This window comes from Condylura cristata, unplaced genomic scaffold (assembly GCF_000260355.1).
Source record: "Condylura cristata isolate star-nosed mole 26May11 unplaced genomic scaffold, ConCri1.0 scaffold00002, whole genome shotgun sequence".
Taxonomy (NCBI): domain Eukaryota; kingdom Metazoa; phylum Chordata; class Mammalia; order Eulipotyphla; family Talpidae; genus Condylura; species Condylura cristata.
This window is the reverse complement of record NW_004567103.1, coordinates 43,140,988-43,162,880: the sequence shown is the minus strand read 5'-3', so window position 1 is coordinate 43,162,880 and position 21,893 is coordinate 43,140,988. Positions and strand designations below refer to the sequence as shown.

At 38.6% G+C, this 21,893-nt stretch overlaps 1 protein-coding gene across 1 annotated transcript in view; it reads right to left on the bottom strand.

Moving 5' to 3' along the window:
• Positions 1-21,883, bottom strand: part of CHN1 (chimerin 1) — a 154,011-nt gene extending 132,128 nt beyond the window's left edge. The window contains exon 1 of the mRNA XM_004674510.2: positions 21,862-21,883. Coding sequence (XP_004674567.2) covers positions 21,862-21,880 — 19 coding nt within the window. The 5' untranslated portion in view covers positions 21,881-21,883. The remainder of the gene's footprint in view (positions 1-21,861) is intronic.
• Positions 21,884-21,893: the final 10 nt, after the last annotated feature.

The window sequence follows — 21,893 nt, the reverse complement described above, 5'->3', positions numbered from 1 at the left end:
TCTTAGTATTTTTTATTCACAAACATTTCCTGTTCCTCTCTTTTAAAAACATTGTTCATTGTAGTGTTTTTAAAATCTAGACCACTTCAGGCTCTTAAAACACAATGCTATGTTTACTGAGGTCATCTCTAAATCCTAAAATTCTATGAGTCTATGCTCATTCAAAGAAATGGTTTCCCTTTTATTTAAAAAAAAAAAAATCTAGACCACTTGCCTTGTAGACTGTCTACTATCTGTATTTCTGTGATTGTTGATGATTCTGGTCAGGACCTGCTACGTAATTTTTGACCCAATGTTTTAAAAATTAAGAATTTCAGGGTCTCCTTGGTGGTGCAGGGGTTAAAGACACAGTGCTATCATGCTATTGCCAGCCACTGCAACATGAGTTCAATCCCCAACCAGGGTAATAACTTACATGAAACAGCAGATCTCTTCTGTCTCACTCACTGTCCCCTTCAGAAATGTATTTCAGTACATCTGCCTATTCTGCTCCCCATTCTATCTATGGTGAACTTCTCATCCTCTGAGCCTCTGGCCTATACCCCAGTTCCTGTAGGCATAAATAAATCTTCAAAAAATTAATTAAGAATTTCAATTCATATGGAACTACAAAAGACCCCAAAGGGCCAAAGCAGGAGTGACCAAAAAAAAAAAAAAAAAGAAGGAAGAAGGGTGGTACCTCACTGAATGACTTCAAACTGTACTACACAGCTACAATAATCAAAATAGTGCAGCACTGGAACAAAAACAGATACACCAAAGGGAATAGAATTAAGAGTCCAGAAATAAGCCCACACTTAAGCACAGTTAAACCACAACAAAAGAGCCACTGGAGAAAGGAAACCCTTTTCAACAAATGGTGTTGGGAAAACTAGAAAGCCACAGGCAAAAAGAACGAAACTAGACCATTATCTCACATCATACACAAAAGTCAACTCAAAATGAATAAAAGACTTGGGTATAAAATCTGAAACCACATTTGTCTATGAAAACATAGACAAAACACTCCATGACATAGGCTTCCGTGATGTCTTTGATGATACATCTCCAACAACCAGGAAAGCAACAGACTATAAATAATTGAAATTACATCAATCTAAAAAAGATTCTGTGCAGCAAAAGAAATAAAAAATACATACTAACAAATGGGAGAAAACATGTGCACACTAAATATCAAACAAGGGATTGATACCCAAGATCTAAAATACACCTCAAAAAAACAACTCAAGCAAAAAATGTGCACACAGGCCATTTTCCAGTGAAATACAGATGGCCAACAGGCACAAGCATGCTCATCATCACTTACTGTCATGGAAATGCAAATCAAAACCACAATGGGACACTGTCTCACACCTGTAAGAATGACCCATTACCAACAAAAACACCGGAACAACAAGCAAACATTAAAAATGGATTTACCATATGATGCAGCAAATCCACTTGTAGGGATCTACCCAATGAATACAAAAATACTAATTAGAAGGGCACATGCAGCCAAACTAATAACAGACCCTAGGAAGGTGACGGCAGGACAGAGGCTTCAAGAAGGGGAGAAAGAAGAGAGAGAACGGAGAGGAGAGAGAGGAGGGAACACAATCTCCTATCACAGTTGTCTATGGGTGCTGGGTAGACTATGGTGTGTTAACTACGCTTCCTAAGTATACATCCTATACTTTTCTACATAAATAGTATTGTAAACCAATGCTACCTCAATAAGAGCAAGAATTTTAAGATGGCAACAGAAGAGCACTAAATCAAAAGCAAAGTTCTTTTAGGTGGGGAGCCCTGAAAAACTGCACAGGTCACATATCCTTGAAATCAGCCGTGATCCAAGTTTGACATTTCCACAAGCCTACCACAGGTGATTCAGACTGCCCTGGGTCACATGGGGAGACAAATCCATTTTGTAAATACTAATTCCAGGCTCAAAACACATCTCTAACTAGTTCTAGTTTATCACTGTTGGTTCTTTTTGTACTTGCCTTTGTCAAAAATGTAATAAAGATTCTAGATTTCAAATACATCTTGAATAAATTCTAGTGTGAAATGTAGTTAATGATACATCATACATTTAAATTGTACTCAGCAGCCTTCTAGGCTGTCTACATAATGAAATGAGTTCAAAATACCCTGGAAATAAAAAAAAAAGATAGTCAATTTTTTAGTGCCTCAAGAGAAGAAAAATATCACCGTTAATCAGACAAAATTTCATTTCTCTTTTCAGCTATCCTTCAAACCAACATTAAGTACCAACTATAGGTAAGAATAAGAGCTAACTTATATAGCAATAAATATGAATAAGATAGTCTCTGTATTTGAGAATTTCTTGGTGTAAATGCTGAAGACATTAAATAATCACAATGCAATAGGAGACATTCTAGAATAGAACTGCTAATTACAAATACTAGGAGAGCCAACTTCAACCTGAGTCTGTCATTTACTGAATTTTATGAACACAGTATATTTTACATAGAACTTGATCAGGCTAAATTAAAGCCCCTTGGAAACAAAAGTATTAAGTTAGAAAGTATCATCATGTATCAACCATAATATGAATAACTTGTTCTTGGTGCCAGAATCGCTGTTTTATTGAATAAAACACTCATCATCAATGAAAGGTTTTCAGGGTTATGTGCTAAGATTTTAAATTAAGGCAAGAGCAACTTAATAATAACACACAAATCAAAATCTCAGTTCTCCATTCTTTTTTCCCCTACAATCAATTCAGAAAACCTGTCTGTTGGCAAGACCTGGTCACCGATAACCCAAGCAGAACAGAATTTGAGAAGGAATAATATGGAATATCTTTTCCACCAACTGATTCTTGCTATTCTCTGGGGGAAGGAGAGGACATGAAGGCCCTAAGAGTAGAAGTGCTTCTTACAAAAATAACTGACACTTTTGGCATTTTTAAGTTACTAGGATTTTATTCTTATATTCAACTATAAGTGAACAATAAAAAGTGAATGCTCTGGGGGCGGGGAAAGACAGGCTGAGAACACTAGCACAACCTCTGCTATCTTTAGTTCCCCAAGAAGGGAGAAAGACCCAGCTACAAAATTCACAAGAAAAACAGTTTTCACCTTAAGAAACGGTGTTTGGTTTGTTTGCTTATTTACTTAAAACAAAAAATAAGGGCCCTCCCTAGTGGCCCAGCTGGTTAAAGTACAGCACTAAGGAGCTAAAGCCACTGCAGCATGAGTTCGACACCCGCCCCAGAGGTGACCACATGGCGTGGCAGACCTCTCCTGACCCGCCCGCTGCTCCCCTCAGCAGTGTACTTTGTCGATCTGCCTGTTCTGCTCCCCACTCTGTCTCTGGTGAATCCTCTCACTGTACCTGCACCTCTGGCCTGTACCCCAGTTCTGTATGCACAAATAAATCTTTAAAATAAGTAAATAAATAAATAGCCAAACCCACAGATTCCCACATATCAATTTAACTTCCTGCTGAAATTTTATTTGATCAGGTTTGTAAACACTGCATTTATTTTCACTTCACTGACACTGTGAGTTCCCATGACAACTACAAAACCACAAAGTTTTGTTTTTGCATGTGAAAATTTGCACTCTTTACTTATGATGATTGTGAAACTATTTCCAAGTAGGAACATGCATGAGTTAGAAGGAAGAAAGCTGATTTTAATTAAGCTTCAAGTACATTTAGAAGTACAAATAATTTTTTTAAAAAGTCCTCATGAGGCAGACCTGATTTTCTAATTGTAATTAGGATACTATCTCTTTTCTCAAGCACAACGCATGAATCAGTAATAATTAACACCAGTCATCTTTAAAAGCTTAAGATGTACAAAAATAATGATTTTGTAAGTAAGTAAACCATTGTGAATAAATGAACCAAAACCTTCACATTTCTTAAGAAATTCTGCAATGAAACAGATGACCAGATGCTGCCAACAGACAGGTTTTCTGAGTTGACTGTGGGGGCAAAAAGGAATGACGAACTGAGATTTTTGGTTGGAGTGTTATCATTAAATTAATCTGGCATTCCTTTAAAATACTTAGCATGTAATCATACAAGTTTTGAAGGAAAAGCCCCAATTAGACAGAAAATATGTTTCAGATAGGAACAATAAAGAGATCGAGCTAAATTGCAAATTAAGAAAACTGTTTAAAACTTTTTAAAAAAAGATCAGTTAAATAAACATCCTAGAATGTAAACTTGGCCCAATATTGTACCTTAGATATAACTTTTTGTGAGACCATAAAAAGAGAGAAAACTAAATTAGAGATCGGTATCATCATCAAATGATATATTTTAATGTGCTCACAAGTCTATTTAAGAAACTCAATGAAGAAGCTAATCTGGTTTTTTAAGTTCAAGATACATAAGAATTCTAGAAATTTAGAACAAACCCTAGAAATCCGACTGTAGAACTGAAGCTACCAGAAGGGGGCAGAGAAGAGTGAAGAGAAAATGATGTAAAAATAAACTATTATTTAAATTTTAAAAAATTACACAGCCCACAGGGATTACAACTGAGATGGAAAAGACATAAATGCTGTAAAAATAAACTTTTATAATAATAATAAATACACAGGCAAAACTAATCTACAGTGTTAAATGACATGTTCCAGGACATTGGTAAGTTCCAGGGAGGCAGAAGTGGTGACAGAGAGGTCCCAAGGGGTGCAATTAAGAATGCTGTTAATGTTCTATTTCTTGACTAGAGTAATAGTTCACTTAAAGTAATTTACCAAGCCTATAACTTCGGTATTTTCCTTATTTGTGCATTTTATTGAAGTACATTAATCTATCATGCGTTTTTCATGTTTAGTTCACTTTACCTTAAAAATGAAAAATTGGGGCTCTCCCTGGTGGCGCAACTGGTTAAAGCACTGCATTATGAAGCTCTCCGCAGCCATTGCAGCACAAGTTCAATGCCCCGCCAGGGAGCTGACTGGTATGGCACGGCAGACCTCTCCTGACCCGCTGCTCCCCTCAGCAGTGTACTTTGTTGATCTGCCTGTTCTGCTCCCCACTCTGTCTCTGGTGAATCCTCTCACTGTACCTGCACCTCTGGCCTGTACCCCAGCTCTGTATGCATAAACAAATAAATCTTAAAAAAAAAAAAACCCTTCCGGGGGGTCCAAACATAAATTTAACATGTCAACAAGAATGGATTACAAGAAATGAGGGAGATACACCTGAGTCTGAAATCAAACTTTAGGTTTCATGCACATAGAAGAAAACCGAACTCAACTGCAAAGACAAATCCTCTCCTTAAAAATTATATACATGATTACATTGTCAAAGGAATAAGGGAACTGACCCAGGAAGAATATATTTCAGTTTGAGTCATTTAATTTCTACTTGATCTCAAATATAGGCTGAGTCTAAAGAGAAGGAATTTCTTGAGGAGAGAAGCATTCTTTGTCCACTTTCAAAATGTTTTAGAATTCCAGAAAAAAAAACAAACTGGAAATTGGCACGCTTGAAAGAACGATTTTCATTCTATCAATGGAAAAACAAAGCCCTTTAAAAATAAAATCCTAAACTCTCACGAGTTAAAGATGCCAGCAGTCCTGTGTGCTCTGTGTGTGTCCCCCAATTTGCTCTGCTATTACTTTTCTCTGACTGATGTTTCTCCAGAAGTTCCTCAGCTCAGAAATTAATTTAGCTTAAATTCAATGTTTAGACAGATGCCATAAAAAATGACTGGACTTGAAGGAGATTAGGTTTTATAAACCCTTTTTAAAGGTGGCCCTGTGCAGAATGGTATAATGTAAATGACGGCAATATGAAACCCAACGCTAAGCCCTTGAAATAGGAAAGGGCAAGTTAACAACGGGATGGTTTCAATGTGCAGCCTGCCCACAAAACACATTTATTACACAGCTGAGCAGCCAGTGCACACAATAATTGTCTTTAAAAAGAAGTCTAGCGATTATTCATACATAATAGATTCTTTCTTCAAAACCTTCATAATAATGGTGAAAAATGAGTACTTACACAGCCCTCCAAACTATTTGGTCGTAAGCTTCAATTTAGATTTTGAAGTCAATTTACTTGTCAACAGAAAGTTCCCTTTACTGTTCTTATTCCATGATATTTGATCGCTTTTATGATAAGTCTTGAGAAAAATCAGACCTATGGAAAGCTACAGGACTAGCCTAATTTGCTCGAAATTTTACTGCATATACTTTCCTGCTGCAGTCGTTCATGAACATAACATGTACCTTTCCAAAGTCAACATAATTTCTGCATAATTCCCTTCGCTAACAACAATGCTAATACAAATAACAAACATGCAAAATGGTATTAAATGCTAAATACACAATGGTTAAAAAAAAAGTCTAAATTAATTCCTGTTATGGTTGGGTAGATTCCTGAAGCCCCTCATCACTGTTCCACTTACTAAATTTCATTCGTAACTCCATTCATTTCAAATCCACTCACAATTAGAAATTCCAAACTACTGTCCAACTAACTACATATTCCTATTTTTAAAAAGAAAACAGAACAATTATTTTGGAACGATCACTAATGGCCAGATCCTTATGAAGAAAATGCCAATTATTACTAAGATGTCCAGAAACTGTGTTGAATGTATGTCTCATAAATCATTCCTTACACAAATGGAGGCAGCCCTTTGTGTAATAAAGACTAGAAATGGACACTTTTCAGTGTCCAATTGGAGTCATTGTTTTAAGGAGTCCTGCCTCAAGCATCTGGCAAGCTAAGCTTTAGCATCTGAAGTACACAAATATTTAGCTATCCCTTCTTAAACTCCTGCCCAAATTTCCCTAAACTAAGGAAAAACAGAGGAAGCAGGTTGGCAAGTGCCATCTTGTGGACTCCTTAGAAAATATTTTACACAATTCATTAGTATAGTTCTAGAAGCAAATCATAAAAATATTCAATATGAGTCAAAGTGTTAAAAGGCACAAAATGATGTAAAAATAAACTATATTTTTTTAAAAACTTGGATTTGATTCTATCATATGTGAAGTACACATATACATATGTATGAGTCTTAATATTAAAATGATGGATTAACTACCTTCCTGAAAACAAACAAACAAAAAAGAGTCAAAGTGTTACTTTAATTCAAATATTCATTAAGGGTTAATTGTCTAGGGTCCAATACGACTAACAGCAATGAAGTTCCCTTATGAACTTGAGGTATGATCCTCCTTCTTAAGCACTGGAAACACTTAAAGCCTAAACACATTTGATCTTTATACTTCTTCAATGTTAGATTGGAAAGTACTATTATGCAATTACGGAGACTTCCAACATGATATGCCAAAAGAATTAAAAAAGCATCTAGTCAGTGGAGAAGTCAGAATCATCCCCCTAATTCTGTAGGGTGACAAACACTTAAAACAATATCTTACCCAAAAGGGTCGGGGGGCGGTAGGGAAGGTCTTGCTATTCATAAACACAATCCAAAAAGTGACCAAGAGTTCTAAAACTCAATGGCCCTAATAGGTACACCCACAGATCCATCCTGGAGGTTTGGGGGAGGGTTGTATCATTTAAGCAAAAGTTTACAAATAGTTAAGAGTTAATTTTATACTATATAAATATGTATTTTAAAAAAAACAAAGTTAATAGTCATGTTCTTGTGATTCTTTTTTGACTTTGGAAATAGTTTGATTTTATTATTTCATAAAATTAGAGAGGAAATATTAACACTCTATGTACATAGTGGCTGGAGATGTACCACCAGCAGGTCAAAGATAAGTTTTCTTTGGCCCATACTATGCTTTTTTTTGAAGACCTAAACTAATTACTAACACTTAAAATGAGGAAATTCTTCAACATTCTCTATTATCTATGTTACTTCCCCCACTAAAACATGTGGCCCTAGTTTTTGCTTTCTAACCTCCTTAATTTTTCATTCAGGGTTCTTTTTCCTTGTGCTTCTTTTGAAGGGAAGCAGGAGTGTGCAGTGGCACCCAATTTCAAGTCTTAGAATTCCTTGGAGCAGTGCTACGCGAATTTTCCCTAATTTTCTACTTTTTAAAAAAATCTAAATTTTGCTACTGGTTAATAATGCAACAATGGCTGGAGGTTTAGAGAGAATTCATCCTTTTTTCATCTTTTAAAACTATGTTCTGAAATGCAAAACTTGGGAGTTTTCTGTTGTACAAAGGGAAACCCAAAACGATCTCTGAGGCAGAGGAAGGTGTATTGAGAGAGAAAGAGCATAGGAGAGAGAAGGGAAAAGGTGAGGGAGGGAAGGAAGGAAATGGGGAAGAGAGTTGGAGAGAGGCTAAATGTGAGAGAGCAAGAGCTCCCCCATCAGGAGAGACCTAGGAACAGCAGGCGGGGATGGTTCAGCTCAAGAAAGAGGCTCTGTCTCTCTCCAAAAAACTACAGAGCCATCTGTCTGAAAACTTCAGGATGACAGGCTTCCGTGTATCCTGCAAGACTCCCTGCTCCACAGCACTATTTTCTCCTTTCCTTTTATTACTATATTATTAATCTATCTTGTTCTTTGAAATGATTCACCCTTGTAACTTCAACTAAAAAGAGTGAACTGACAAGTTGAGAATCACTTTTCATTCAAGGAATGTAACAGTTTCTGGTTAACTTTTAAACATTATGATGTAGGGGGAAATGTTGAATTGTGCCTTTACGGTTCTCTGTCATCTTTACAATTATGCACATCTATATAATGAGCATCTTTTTGCATCCAAATCTGAGATTAACAAGTGCCAAAGACATAAAAAAGCAATGCACCAAAAATAACTTATAGGACAGGCAACATCTAATTCACCAACTTTTTTTTCCATAACACATGAAATATCATGTATTTCACTTGCTTGTCTTTATTTTCAGGTTTCAACACATTGTAAAAAACCATCATTAGCATGAATTTTTAGGTTGTTTTCAGCAACTTTGAAAACATTTAATATGACAGCTTTTTCATGGAGGACTAATGGGCAACCAACCTATGACTGGCTAACCCACAAAGTCTGAAAGGGAGGCTTGCAGAGATATGGTGCCCTTCACCATCTCATTGCTAATGGCCTGGAAAGGTCTATAAAGAACACACGTCAAACCAGAAGTACCAATCACCTCCCCAAAATTCATGGTCCTCCACTCCACAAAGGAGGATTCTGTCTCTTCTTGGATACTGGTTTCCAGGCAACAAAAGGACCCAGCAAAATGACCTGGATTAATGAGTCCTGGATTTGCAAAAACTGCTTCACGTTCCTTCTCCTCTGCCTTAAAAGTTGAATGAAGAGGCTTTTTTTTTAACAGACAATAAAGCAGTATAAATCCAACCTGAATTTTACCAGACACTTTTGAAAAAAGTTGAAAAATCCCCAAAGTAAATTATATATCTGCCCTTGACATGAGACAATACTGAAGGAACAGAAAGACTGAAAATAAGATAATTAGGCAACAAAATCAATTTATGAACAATCTTGAGATATGTATATGTTTGCTATTTCTCACTTTAGGCATAACCAAATTACAGAGAAATTACAAAATGAAAATGAAGGCATTTATACTCCAGAAACTGTTAAACTACAAAGATGCTATGGTTTGAGGACCATTTTATTCACTTAAATATTTTTGAGTACCTACTCATTGTGAAGCACTATGCTCAGCACTGTAAGTACAGAAATGAGAATGAATCTTACCTTACAGTAACCATCAACCTAGAAAAGACATGACAAATTTAAGGCACAAAACTGCTATAAAGGAACACATGGACAAAGTCCTCGTCGGTCAGCAGGTAACATAATTCTGAAGATGAAAGGACTGCTCCAGAATGGGCAGCAGAGGACACGGCTGAGGACGGAGAGGAAGGGCAAGAAGTGGAAAAGAGCAAAGAGCAGATGGAATCTGTTGCAAAGATCAGTCTACAGAGTTAGCAGCTGACTGGGTATCCGAGGCAAAGGCTGAGAGAATGGAAAAGGAACGCTGAGGATTTAGATCTGGGAATAGGTGGAGTCTGGAGGATCAGCAGGAAATCCTGAGAGAGAGCTGGAAGCATGGGAGGGCATCCACACCTGCTCTCCTTGAAGCCTATGCTCCCCGGGCAGAGGTCAGTTTTTGAAAAATACTAACATTTAGATAACAGCAGTGACAAGTGAAAGAGGAGAAAGGAACAGGCAATAAAATGTAAGTGTTGAAGTTTGAGAAAGATGCAATCAAACTATCACATAGTACTCAGAAAGATCAAACATGAGAAATGAGAAAAAGCTACTTTTACTGGCCATTAATTAACAAAGCACTCCAGTACATCAGAAGCAGAGCATAAGGTTCTGACAGGAGTCTCTCCTCTATTAAAACTAAGCTGGGTTCCTTTAAGTCCTCTTCTCCTCTAGACCTCACCCTCAGCCCCCACCACCCTCCAGTTTGCTAGGCCTGCTAAATTAGATCTGACAGAATTCTGCCCACCCCTTTGACAGCCAAACACTGGTGACATCTAATTAAAATTATTATTTCCTTATCCTTGATAACTGATCATTCTGACCTACCCTTAGCAATAATCCCATTTAAGAAAAAAAACAGAGAGACAGACAAAACAGTCCAAAGTGGAGTTTTAGGTACTGAGCACCACGTCACCAAAGTGAGAGCTAACACTTGACAGTTACAGCCTCACTCAGGAATATAAATCTTAAACTAGCCAATGTGGAAGTACCTGGTCTATACTAAACACTCTCCACTCCCTTCTGCCTTTAAGTCTTTCATTTTCAGGCTCCTTTCCTCTATCTGCAAGATGGGATGCTGCCAGCTAGATTCATGATCCTTGAATAAAGCCAATAAAATTCTTTGTATTTTATTTACTTGCATTTTGTTTTTTTAAAATATTCTTAGGTCCATTTGGAAAGCACTCCCTACTTCTGCGGTCTCTTCTAGTAAATGTCTGTCACCCACGCCAACCTACACCTGCACCCCCACTTGTTCTGAGATTCAGAGTTAAGTTCCATCTCTCTCATTGCAACAGTCCTGCCATAGTCTTGAATAGTCTTCCTTATTTTAACTTGTGTCAGTTTTCTCCTACTAGCCCTGAAAGGCATTCCCAAGTACCTTATAACCAATTATGATAAAATAATGTGCCTGGGAAATTATGGGTGTAGGCAAGAGTCAAAGATAAGAAGGTTAACCAGGAAAGGGAGACTTAACGGCAAGCTCTTTCACTTTTGCAATAAACACCCCTGCTAGCTTTTGATGACTTTGCTGGATGCTGAGTGAGGAAAGGGTTCTCAGCGGGGCAGGAAAGCTTGGCTGCAACACAGCCAACCATCTGAGGGGCAGGGAAAAGCTCATGAGACAAGAGAGGGAAACTGAGCTTAGTGTTTTCAACCTTCTTGTATTGTGCCTTTTTTTGAAAACCACCTCAAAATCCTTCTGAAACAATGAAAAGTATTAGTAACAAAATATTCCTTAATTCTTTTAAAATATCAGTGTTTACACTGTCACTTATACCTGGTGTTCTAACAAATGTGAAAATTAACGGAAATGGTCATGTAGCGCAAATTATTGTGAAAATGTTCATGTAGCGCAAATTATGAGAGAAAAATTACGTTGTCTTTATTTTCAGACTGCTAAAAGGTTACGTTTGCCATTTTCATACTGAATTCCTATTTAATGTGATCATGTTTCCTACCGTGAGGGTAAAACATGAAATAGCCAGCTGATTTATGTGCAATTCCTTTGTATCGTTGAAATGAAAAGGGACAATACTTTAATGAAGTGGAATTTGTTATCCCAGTACGCAAAATTATTTAGAAACATCTGCTGGTGCTTAGTAATACCACAGTTAAACCTCAAGGAGATTGCCATTTATCAACCCTCTGCAGGCTTCCAGTTGGGAAATCCACATTAGAGTACGGATTCCATGTGATACAGTGACACACGTCCTGAGCTACCCAACTGAAATGAACAAAAATAATGAAAGACAGAGGTGACGTAACATGGATTTGGGCCTTAAAATTAACTCCCAAATTTAAGAAACAAAGAAGGCCCTTGCCATAATAGTCGTCATTTATTGAGGAACCAGAATGTATCAGTACCTGGTAGTGGCTAAAGACAGCAGAGGAAACCCACAGCTTGGGGCGTGGCTGGGCACAGCTGGGTACACGACATTCCAGGAAGCAGAAGAGATGGGGTCTCCTAAGACCTCTTGGCCTCCTCTCCTGCTACTTCCTCTAGTTCACTCACTCTGCCCCAAGCACACTGGCCCTTCTCTGCTTCTCCAAATTGCCCAGCACATTTCCTGCCTCAAAGTCTGTCCCATGCAAAGATTCTCACTTCACTTCACATGACTTATTTTGTCACTTCTTTTGAGTCAGTGCTCAAAATGTGCCTTGCCTCTGAGGTCTGTTTCAGCCACTCTGCCACAGAGCTGTCTCCATCCCCTCATGCTGCTTTACTTATTGTCAAAATGCCAGAGCCCTATGACATATGATACAGCTTTTTATTGTCTGACTCCTTTTACAGCAAAAATAAGTTCCTTGAGGAGCGGGAGTAATATATGCCTGGCACATAGTAATCGTTCAGTGAATAGTCACCAAACAAATGAGTAAACAAATCACAAAACAGGAAAGCACATCTCAAGCTTCAGAGATACATCTCAGAAAAATTCTGAAATAGACAGTGTCTGCTTCCTTCCCTCACTTTATACAGTACCCTCCATTCATTCCCCCAACCTCAAATACCCTGTGCTTTTTACTGTTTTGCTCATTGTACCCCCTCCTACCTGTCTCAGTAATGTTGCAACCCAAGTAAAAACTGCAACTCTCTTTCAGTGGCATTCCCTCAGCCAAAATGCATGCTGTCTCAGTACTTTTAAGATCTTCAGTCCCCAAATTAAAATCATTCCTTCATGCTATCTATAGTATAAGTTTATTGTAGCAAAAATACTTTAACATTAATAGTGAAAAATTATTCACCTTGAGGAGCTGCAGGGGAACTACTTCAGTGGGGCAGATGTTGACCTACCCCTCAAGAACGCAACTCCACCACTTCCTGTCAGTTCTACTGAGCATAAGTTATTTCAAATCTTAAAGTCAACTTGACGAAGGAGCCAATAGAGCACCACTATATTAAGGAGCTGAAAAACAATGGCAACATTCTATACAGAAGGTACAAAATAGAAAGAATATAATTTAGGGGCAGAAGAGGGGAAATTGAGAAAGATTAGCAGCTTAAGAGGACTCATTGACTACTATGGGGAACACACCTTAGGGAGAAATCACAAAATTAACAATGACATGAAAAAACTAAAATAAAAAGCCAAAACCAAGCCTTGGAAGTTGGCCACAGATCTGCAGTGTCCAGAAGAGGGTGAGAGGTGAGAAGGGGAATAAATACAATGAGCTATGCTAGAGGCCTATGGATGCTTTGTCAGGGAGAGACGCAGCGACCACACCTGAGGTGAGAATTCTATCTAGTCAAAATAATAAGGGTGTAAAAAATAGGATTTCATTTAAACAACAGGGGACTCATTAGTTTCTGAAATGTCAAGTCTGTGGTGATGACCATCTAGTCAAGCAGAGACGTTTCTTGGACTCCCTCCTTTTTCTGTTCGCTGTACACCATGATACACCATGTACACCATAGGCGGCCCAGTTAAATTCAGTTTAAAAGTCGCAGTGGAAAGGGAAAGGCAGTTTGTCAGTGCAGCTGGACAAACAATGAGGTGGCCATGTGCCACTCCAGGAAGCAACTGGCATTACGACAGGCCCCAGCTGACTCATCTTCCCTTCTCCACAAATCACTCAATTGCCGGCATCAACTCTTTCCGAAAAGAGCTTACTTGCCCAAATGTAAAACAGGCAGACATCTAAACTTATTTCTTGGGGGAATTAAAGGACAAAACTTTCTAAAATGTGAAAAGTTCTAAAAGACTCCTGCATATAAAGACCATTTTCTTATAAAACCTTATTTCAGTTTAATTTGAACTTAATTTTCTGTTCTATTTGTTTCTCTCCCCTCAGGTAATTTTTTCAAATTAGCAACAGCACGAGGTATAATTCATATAATAAAATTCACCCTTTCAAAGTATGCTACACAACCCAGCAATTTTTAATATAGTCACAAAGTACTATATTAAAAAGGAGCTAAATTAGAATGTATATTTGGAAATTTTTGCCAGATATGATTGTTTTTTTCTAGTGATTGTTCAATGTAAGATAGAGACATACATACCACCCTACTCTTTTTTTTTTTTAAGAACAGTAAGAATATATCAATAAATAAAAATCAAATGTGATGGAAATCATTTTCTAGGTAATCTGGTTTGAAGATCAGGCTCAAGGCTGATCCAGAATTGGGTTTCATTTGGTTTATAAACTGCTGGTAAACAATTAAGTCTTTTAAAAGTACCATTGTTGATACTTTATATGAAACTGAGTAAACATCAACTACCCATATCAAAAGAATTATTATTCTTCAGTGGACTTTGAGAAAGCTACGCACTCCATCCATATTTGATTACGGCTGCTCTCAATAAGACAAAAAACACTAATTCTTAGGTAACACCAACAGGATGTAAAATGTAACCTGTTATACTAATATCACTTCTCATCACTACTATTATTCGACATACAAAGCATAACCAAATAGTATTCACATACAAAGCATAACCAAATAGTATTCTCCTGCTTAACTAACCCTTTTGTGACTGTTTCTGATTAAAACATGTATGCCAAATGGGGGAAAATGGTTCTCAAAAGAAGCAAAAATTGCTTTCTGGGAGTCAAAAAATCTTTCTCTTTACACATGAAGTTGATACAAATACGGTCCATAAAGAAACACACTATATATCTCTGAAATTAAAGTTTCAAGGAGAGAACCAGTAAGAAAAAATATCTATATATACAAAAGGCTACTTACAGAGGGTAATTTTTTAAAAGTTGAGAAATTATGATCCAGAAAAGAAACAAATTCTCCTTAACAAATATTTCAAATTTTTATAATTACATGTATCATTACCTTCTATTTTCAAAAAGTAGGCTGCTTAGAGAAAGGTCACTTGCAAGGACATAGGTGATTCAAAAGACAGCATCATTAATATACTTTTTCACTGTACATAAATGGTGACTACTAGTAGCAGAGCCATATTTTAATAGTGGGGACTATTAATTACTGGGGCCATAATTGTTTCATCTCTTTTATATTTATCAGGGACCAAATCTCTACACTTTAGAAAATATATAAAGTTGAAATACTGAGCTTTTGGCACCAGCGAGGGAAGAACTATGACTGACCTTTAAATAAGAATGGTGATTTTAATGCTATCTGAAAAGAAACTTCCTAAGAAAAGCAACTGGACTGTCTTCGCTGGCTCATCCAGCTGCTTAGATAACTCCCTCTCCTTTGACCAACCACTTTTGCAAAATAAAAATGTCAGCAAAGACTGTATTCAAGTAGGAATTTCCTATAGAATTAGCTTTTGATAAAAAAAAAAAAAAGTCATGTCAGATATGTACACTTGACTTTAGAATAAATTTTAATGTCAGGTCAGCTGTGGGAAAATTTCCTAACTGCATCACAAAGAACATGCCATCTCCACTGAATTGACCCCAAGGATCTCTGCAAAGAAGCCCACAGGCGGTGGGCAGGGTAGAGAGGTGCTAAGTAGCATTGCAGAAGACAGTCTGCAAGGAAAGGAGCTGAGGAAAGAAAGAAATGACAGTGCAATGCTAACTTCTGGAGGTGACCCACAGCAGTGATGATGATGAGTAAATGCTAATAAGAGGAAAACAATACATGCAGAGAGGGAGCAATGCTAGCTAGAGCTAATTCTACTCAGACAGTGAGTTACTCATGGTTTAGCCACTGGACTGTCACTCAGCTCCAATGTCACCTGGGCTGTAAAGCTACAAGTAACAGAAATTGCTGTCCAGGAACATCCCAACGGGAGGCTTTTCACCCAGTTCTGCCAACTAAGACTGTAGTATTACGACCAGTTACACCAGCTAAAAAGTCCTAAACTTTTTAGGACTTTCTGGACTCTCTGTCCAGCCCAGCAATTATTGGAGGAATTGTGCTTCTCTGCAGGGGTGGAAGTTCCTCCTAGGAAGTCCCTTAATGGAAATGGGCATTTAGGTGCAAATACTATAGTTCTAGAAGATAAGGCTCTGAGAAGACAGAGATGGTGTCTTTTGTACAAAGCTATAGGTATTTGAACTAGTGAGGGAGCAGACTGTGAATTGCATTTGGATAATTTTTAGGAGTAAAGTATTTAAAATACCTGTATTTATGCTGATGATTCATCAGAAAGGTAAGGGATAGAGTCATCTGAAAGGTAAAGAAAAATGCTTGCAAGTTCCTGAACTTTCAAGAATATATGCTTGCAGCTTCTGAGACTGTAAAATCAGAAAAGATTAGGATCTGGTTGTTCTAGCACAGAATGAAATAGAAATATGCATTAAGAATACCCTTTAAGCAGCAAGGCTGACTAAGTAGAAACAAAATATATTTCCTACAAATTTCACTTAACGTAAAAGATGAAGCAAAAAGAAATGCAAAACTAGACTCTACTGATGGCTACTCTGCACTGAATTGAGTCCTCCCACCCCAAATTCATATTCCAAAGTCCCAACTCCCAATGTATTGGAAGGCCCTTGCAGGTAATCAGAATTGAGGATGGAGTCCTCATGACAGGACTGGTGCGCAGTCAAGACCAGAGCTCATTCTCCCTCTATCTCCACCATGTGAGGTCACAGTAAGAAGCTAGAATCTGCAGGCCAGAGGGACGCCCCCATCAGGCCAGTACGTTGGCCTTGAACTTCCCAGCCTCCACAGCTCTGAGAAATAACTGTGAAATAAGTCAAAAAGAGAAATGAGGGCACTCCCTGGTGGCACAACGGGTTAAAGCACAGCACTAAGAAGCTAGCAGTTTGCTTCCACCATCTGCCTGTTCTGCTCCCCACTCTGTCTCTGGTAAATCCTCTCACTGCCCTTGCACCTCTGGCCTGTACCCCAGTTCTGTATGCACAAATAAATCTTTAAAAAAAATTCTAAAAAAAAAGAGAAATGAAAACGCTACATGATTACACTCATGTGAACACTGAAGCAAGCAATCAAACCAAGCCTTTAACTCTGACAGCAAAATGGTGGTTATTAGCAGAGGGGGAATGGTTGAAAGAATAGGCAGATGTCAACTAGATATTGATGGAGGGTTATTAGAACTTGGGTGGTGTGGTGTACATCTGCAGAGGTGTGAGGTTAATACTCCTAAACCTTACTACAGTATTGTAAACCTATGTTACCTCAAAAGAGAAAAATAAATGCAGAATAAGCCGCTCAGTTTATGGTATTTTACACAGCAGCCCAGGCCCAAACACTAGTAGGCAACTAACACACCCAGCATGTACAAGCCAGGCTCGGGGCAGTAGTTACTTTGAGGAGAACTTTGTAGAACTTAACTGAGCTCTGATTTTGAACACTGGTAAGTCACATTTGTCTGGTTTCTCCTTCCTACCTTTCTTCGCCACCAACTGACAGAACTTTATTATAATCATCTTACTGCTCTCAGGTGGCTATTAAGAGTGAACAGAGGGCCTCCCTGGTGGCCTAGAGCTTACTGTCAGCCCTATCACCACCAGGGCCTGAGTTCTACCCCTAAATAGCCTCCATATGGTGCCGCAGACCTGGCCAGCTGCTCCCCTCAGCAGTGTATTTCAGTAGTTCTGCCTGTTCTGTTCCCCACTCTGTCTCTGGTGAATCCGCTCACCCTCCACCCCCATCCTGCACCACAAATCTTCCATTAAAAAAACAAGAGTGTGTTGGCCCTCCCTGGTGGCGCAGCGGGTTAAAGCACTGCACTGAGAAGCTAAAGCCACTTCCGCATGAGTTCGATTCCCGCCTGCCGCCTGCCCCGGAGGTGACCACATGGCGTGGCAGACCTCTCCTGACCCGCCCGCTGCTCCCCTCAGCAGTGTACTTCGTCGATCTGCCTGTTCTGCTCCCCACTGTCTCTGGTGAAGCCTCTCACCGCCCCTGAGCCTCTGGCCTGTACCCCAGTTCTGTATGTACAAATAAATAAATCTTAAAAAAAAAATTAAAAAAAAAAAAAAAAACAAGAGTGTGTATCAAGGTCCTCTCTTCTGCTGCTCTGTCTAAAGGTGGCAGCCATCTCCCATTTGGTAGCATAGCTGCCCTCAAACCTCTCAGAAAGCCCAAGATCATCAAAGGGAGGACCCAGAAGTTCATTCAGCATTAGTCAGACCAGTGTGTCAAAATTAAGCATAACTGGTGAAAACCCAGAATCCTTGATAATAGGGTGCACAGAAGGACCTGGATACCCAATCTTGGTAACGGAGCAACAAGAAAACAAAGCACGTGCTGTCCAGTGGCTTCTGGAAGCTCGCAGTGCAGTGCCAAGGAGCTCAGGTGTAGCTGATGTGTGACAGGGCCCACTGGGCTGAGCTGTCTCACCACATCCTCCTCCAAAAACTGTCAGTCAGCAAGCCCCAGGCCAGGCTGCACAGCCAAGAGAAGGAGAGCCAATTAGTGTGTGCATTTAGTGTGTTAATAAAACCATCAAACTGCCTCTGGCAATGCCCCCTTGGCTTAAAAAAAGAGTAAATACAAAGGGATAGAGGTGCTTCAAAGACTAACCAGTTAAACAGTAATAATATTTAAAATAAAATCCATTCCTTACCACCTCTGGGGGCCGCTCTTTACAAAAGATTATTTTGAATTTATTTGGCAAGTCTGAGCAAAATCCCTGTTTATTTGTCACAACGATTCTCAAACATGAGTAGGCCTAAGAATCACAGGGGAGTTCCTTTAAAGTCCACTTTCCCAATAAATGAAGGTTCTGTAGTCCCTGGGCAGAGGAGTTAACCATTTTTAACACATCCCAGATGACTGAAGGTGGCCTGCACACACACATCAGCTGATGCTCTTTCAGTACTGAAACCCACAGAGGTGTACTTTGCTTTACAACAAAAAAAAATCACTTTAAAAACTGAAACCTAATTGGCTTTTGTAAATTAAATTCTACTTTTTCACAAGTTGAGTTTCAAATGTTAAAGATATCTTACTCATTCTGAGGGTTGGGAGTGGTCCCATATATCTTTGTCTAAAGATCAAATTCACGCTCTATTCTTTATCTCCACCTCGGTAGTTAAGAGATCTAATGAGTTAGGAATCCTTTTTAAAGAACATCACACACTTTGGTTCTCCCCTGAATTACCCGTTTTAATCATATAGCATGCCAGTATTCTAAAAGTGATTAATATATAAACCTCACCTTTGAAAATAATGAAAATTCAGACTACTTAGGAAGGAAAATGAATTTAATCAGAAATAGTTTTAAAGAGACTTCACTTCTGCAAATTTTAGTTACATATGAGCAACAATAGTGTCAGATAAATGTTTCTTCAAAAGAAAATATCACTAGGAGTAAAGCTCCCATTCATTTTTCCTCCCATCAATTTTAACTTTTATCCAAAAAAATCCACACACACGGAAAATGTCTCTACTAAGTGTAGCTATCTCCCATTTTTCAAAAGTTGGTGTTAGGCCACTTTTTACAAAAAAAAAATTTTTTAAAAAAACCCCTATGCTTAGTATCTGAATATGATGTTTGCTTTGACATGGAAAAGCAAACTTTCTCTTTTATTTGAAAAAGAAATAAAAGGTTTCACAGGAGCTCCTCTACTTTCCATAGAAGGCGAACCTGTAGTGCAGATTAGCTAGTGTATTGGTAAAGTATATCTTTGGAGAAGCTTTTTTTTAAAGCACCTCATTAGGGAAATTAAAACCACAGCAATGAGCTACAGACTTACACCTGTAAGAATACCTATTATGGCCCTCCCTGGTGGCGCAGCGGGTTAAAGCACAACACTGAGAAGCTAAAGTCACTTGCGCATGAGTTCGATCCCTGTCTGCCCTGGAGGTGACCACATGGCGCAACAGACCTCTCCTGACCCGCCCGCTGCTCTCCTCAGCAGTGTACTTCGTGGATCTGCCTGTTCTGCTCCCCGCTCTGTCTCTGGTGAATCCTATCACCCTCCACATCTCTGGCCTGTACCCCATTTCTGTATGAATAAATAAATAAATAAATCTTTAAAAAAAAGTACCTATTATTCAAAAGATAAAAAACAACAAGTATGGGAGAGGATGTAGAATGAAAGGAAACCCAGTAATTGGTACAGTCATGGAAAATAGTTTGGAGGTTCCTCAAAAACTAAAAATATAAATTCTATATGATCCAGTTATTCAATTTCTGGGCAGTTACCTGAAAAAATACAAAAATACTAATTCAAAAAGATACACACACCCTCAAGTTCATTTCAGTCAAAAGCTGGAAACAAAAAGCGTTCATTGACAGATGACAGACAATTGGATAAATACAAGTCTATATGATGAAATCCTGCTGTTGGCAGTAACATAGATGGACCGAGAAGGCATTATTATGTTTAGTGAAAGAAACATTCTCCTCTGTGAGACAGAAAAGACAAATACCATATGATTTCACTCAGATGTGGTGTATCCAGACACCAACAAACAAGTGAACTAAATAAAACAATAAGGGCCAAATTAGTATTTACCAGAAGGGTAGGGGAGATGGAGGATGATTAAATTGGGTAAAGAGGGACAATTGTATGGTAAGGGATACAAGTGGGCTTTTAGTGATTAACTTAATGCAGTATATACACAAGTTGATTTATAATGATGCACACCGTAAATAAATGTTAATTACAATGTCACTAATAAAAATTGAAACAAAACACACCTATCAACCAAGTTAAGACATGGCACTTTGGTACTGTGTTGAGCATAACAATCCCAGACTGCAGACTGACAAATGTGTCTTAGGCTCACTAGTGTGTTTTGCCACAAAAGGTCCATGGAACCTCCAGAAATTTTATGAGTCTGTGTGTAATTCACAAGATAAGACAGTTAAATAAAAGCAACACTTATTCCAGCAGATTAATTCATTCTGAATTATTTACATTAAAAAGCATTTATGTAAGTGACCCCCATAACAAGCCTGATTAAATTACATAATTAAAACATAACTGGAAACTTGATACTGTGACTTACTAAGACGGTCCTGTAGCAGCTATCAATTACATAGCATTACACTTTGTTTCTTTGAAAAACTGAATACTTTGAACATAATGAATTTTCTTATAATGAGGTATATATGTACCACGGTCCATTTTTTGTAAAAAGGAAACAAAGTATCTTTCAGTCCCTCTTCCTAATCCATTGTCACTGCAGACTGAAAAAAGAAAAAAAAAAAAACACCTTGAAGTCTCAATCACTGAAAACAATAGTGCTGGAGAAATTACATCACAGAAATACCACTTCTTTCCTAAAATATTCAAGGATATTCTCCTGAGACTACTTACTTCCAGTAACCAACTTTCTTGTGTCGACTCTCATATTCTTTAGAGCAAACATTTTCAGTTTTAACAAATACTGGGTTCTCCACTTGCTGGTTTCCAATGGAATATGCAGAATTCAAGAAAATATGCCCCCACTACCCTTCCCAAATCCAACAGGAAGCAACACATGCCTTTGGCAATTCCAGGGACTGCACAGACATCTTGTTCAAGATAAATAAACTTTCCAGGAGCTTTATTTACCAACTTAAGACACGTAGGTTTGGACACAACCAGCTAACTTCGCTCCCAAGTTAGCATCTTAGTGAATTGTCCTTTGAAAGCACCCAGGACCTCAGAGCCTTCCAGCCCAGAATTGGTCAGGGGAGCACACGCCCATCGGCCCTGCCTGGAGAGGAAACAATGGGAGAGGCGCGAGAGAGCCAGTCCCGCGCCCCGGGCGCCCCAACTCCACGGTCTCGCCCGGCACCCAACACCAGGTGCGGCGTCGCCTCCCGGGACCCCCGCCCGATCCCCGGGACGCGGCCCACCTGCGGTGGCGCAGAGAAGGGGCTGCACTTACCAAACAGGGTCAGGGCCATTGTAAAGGCGCTC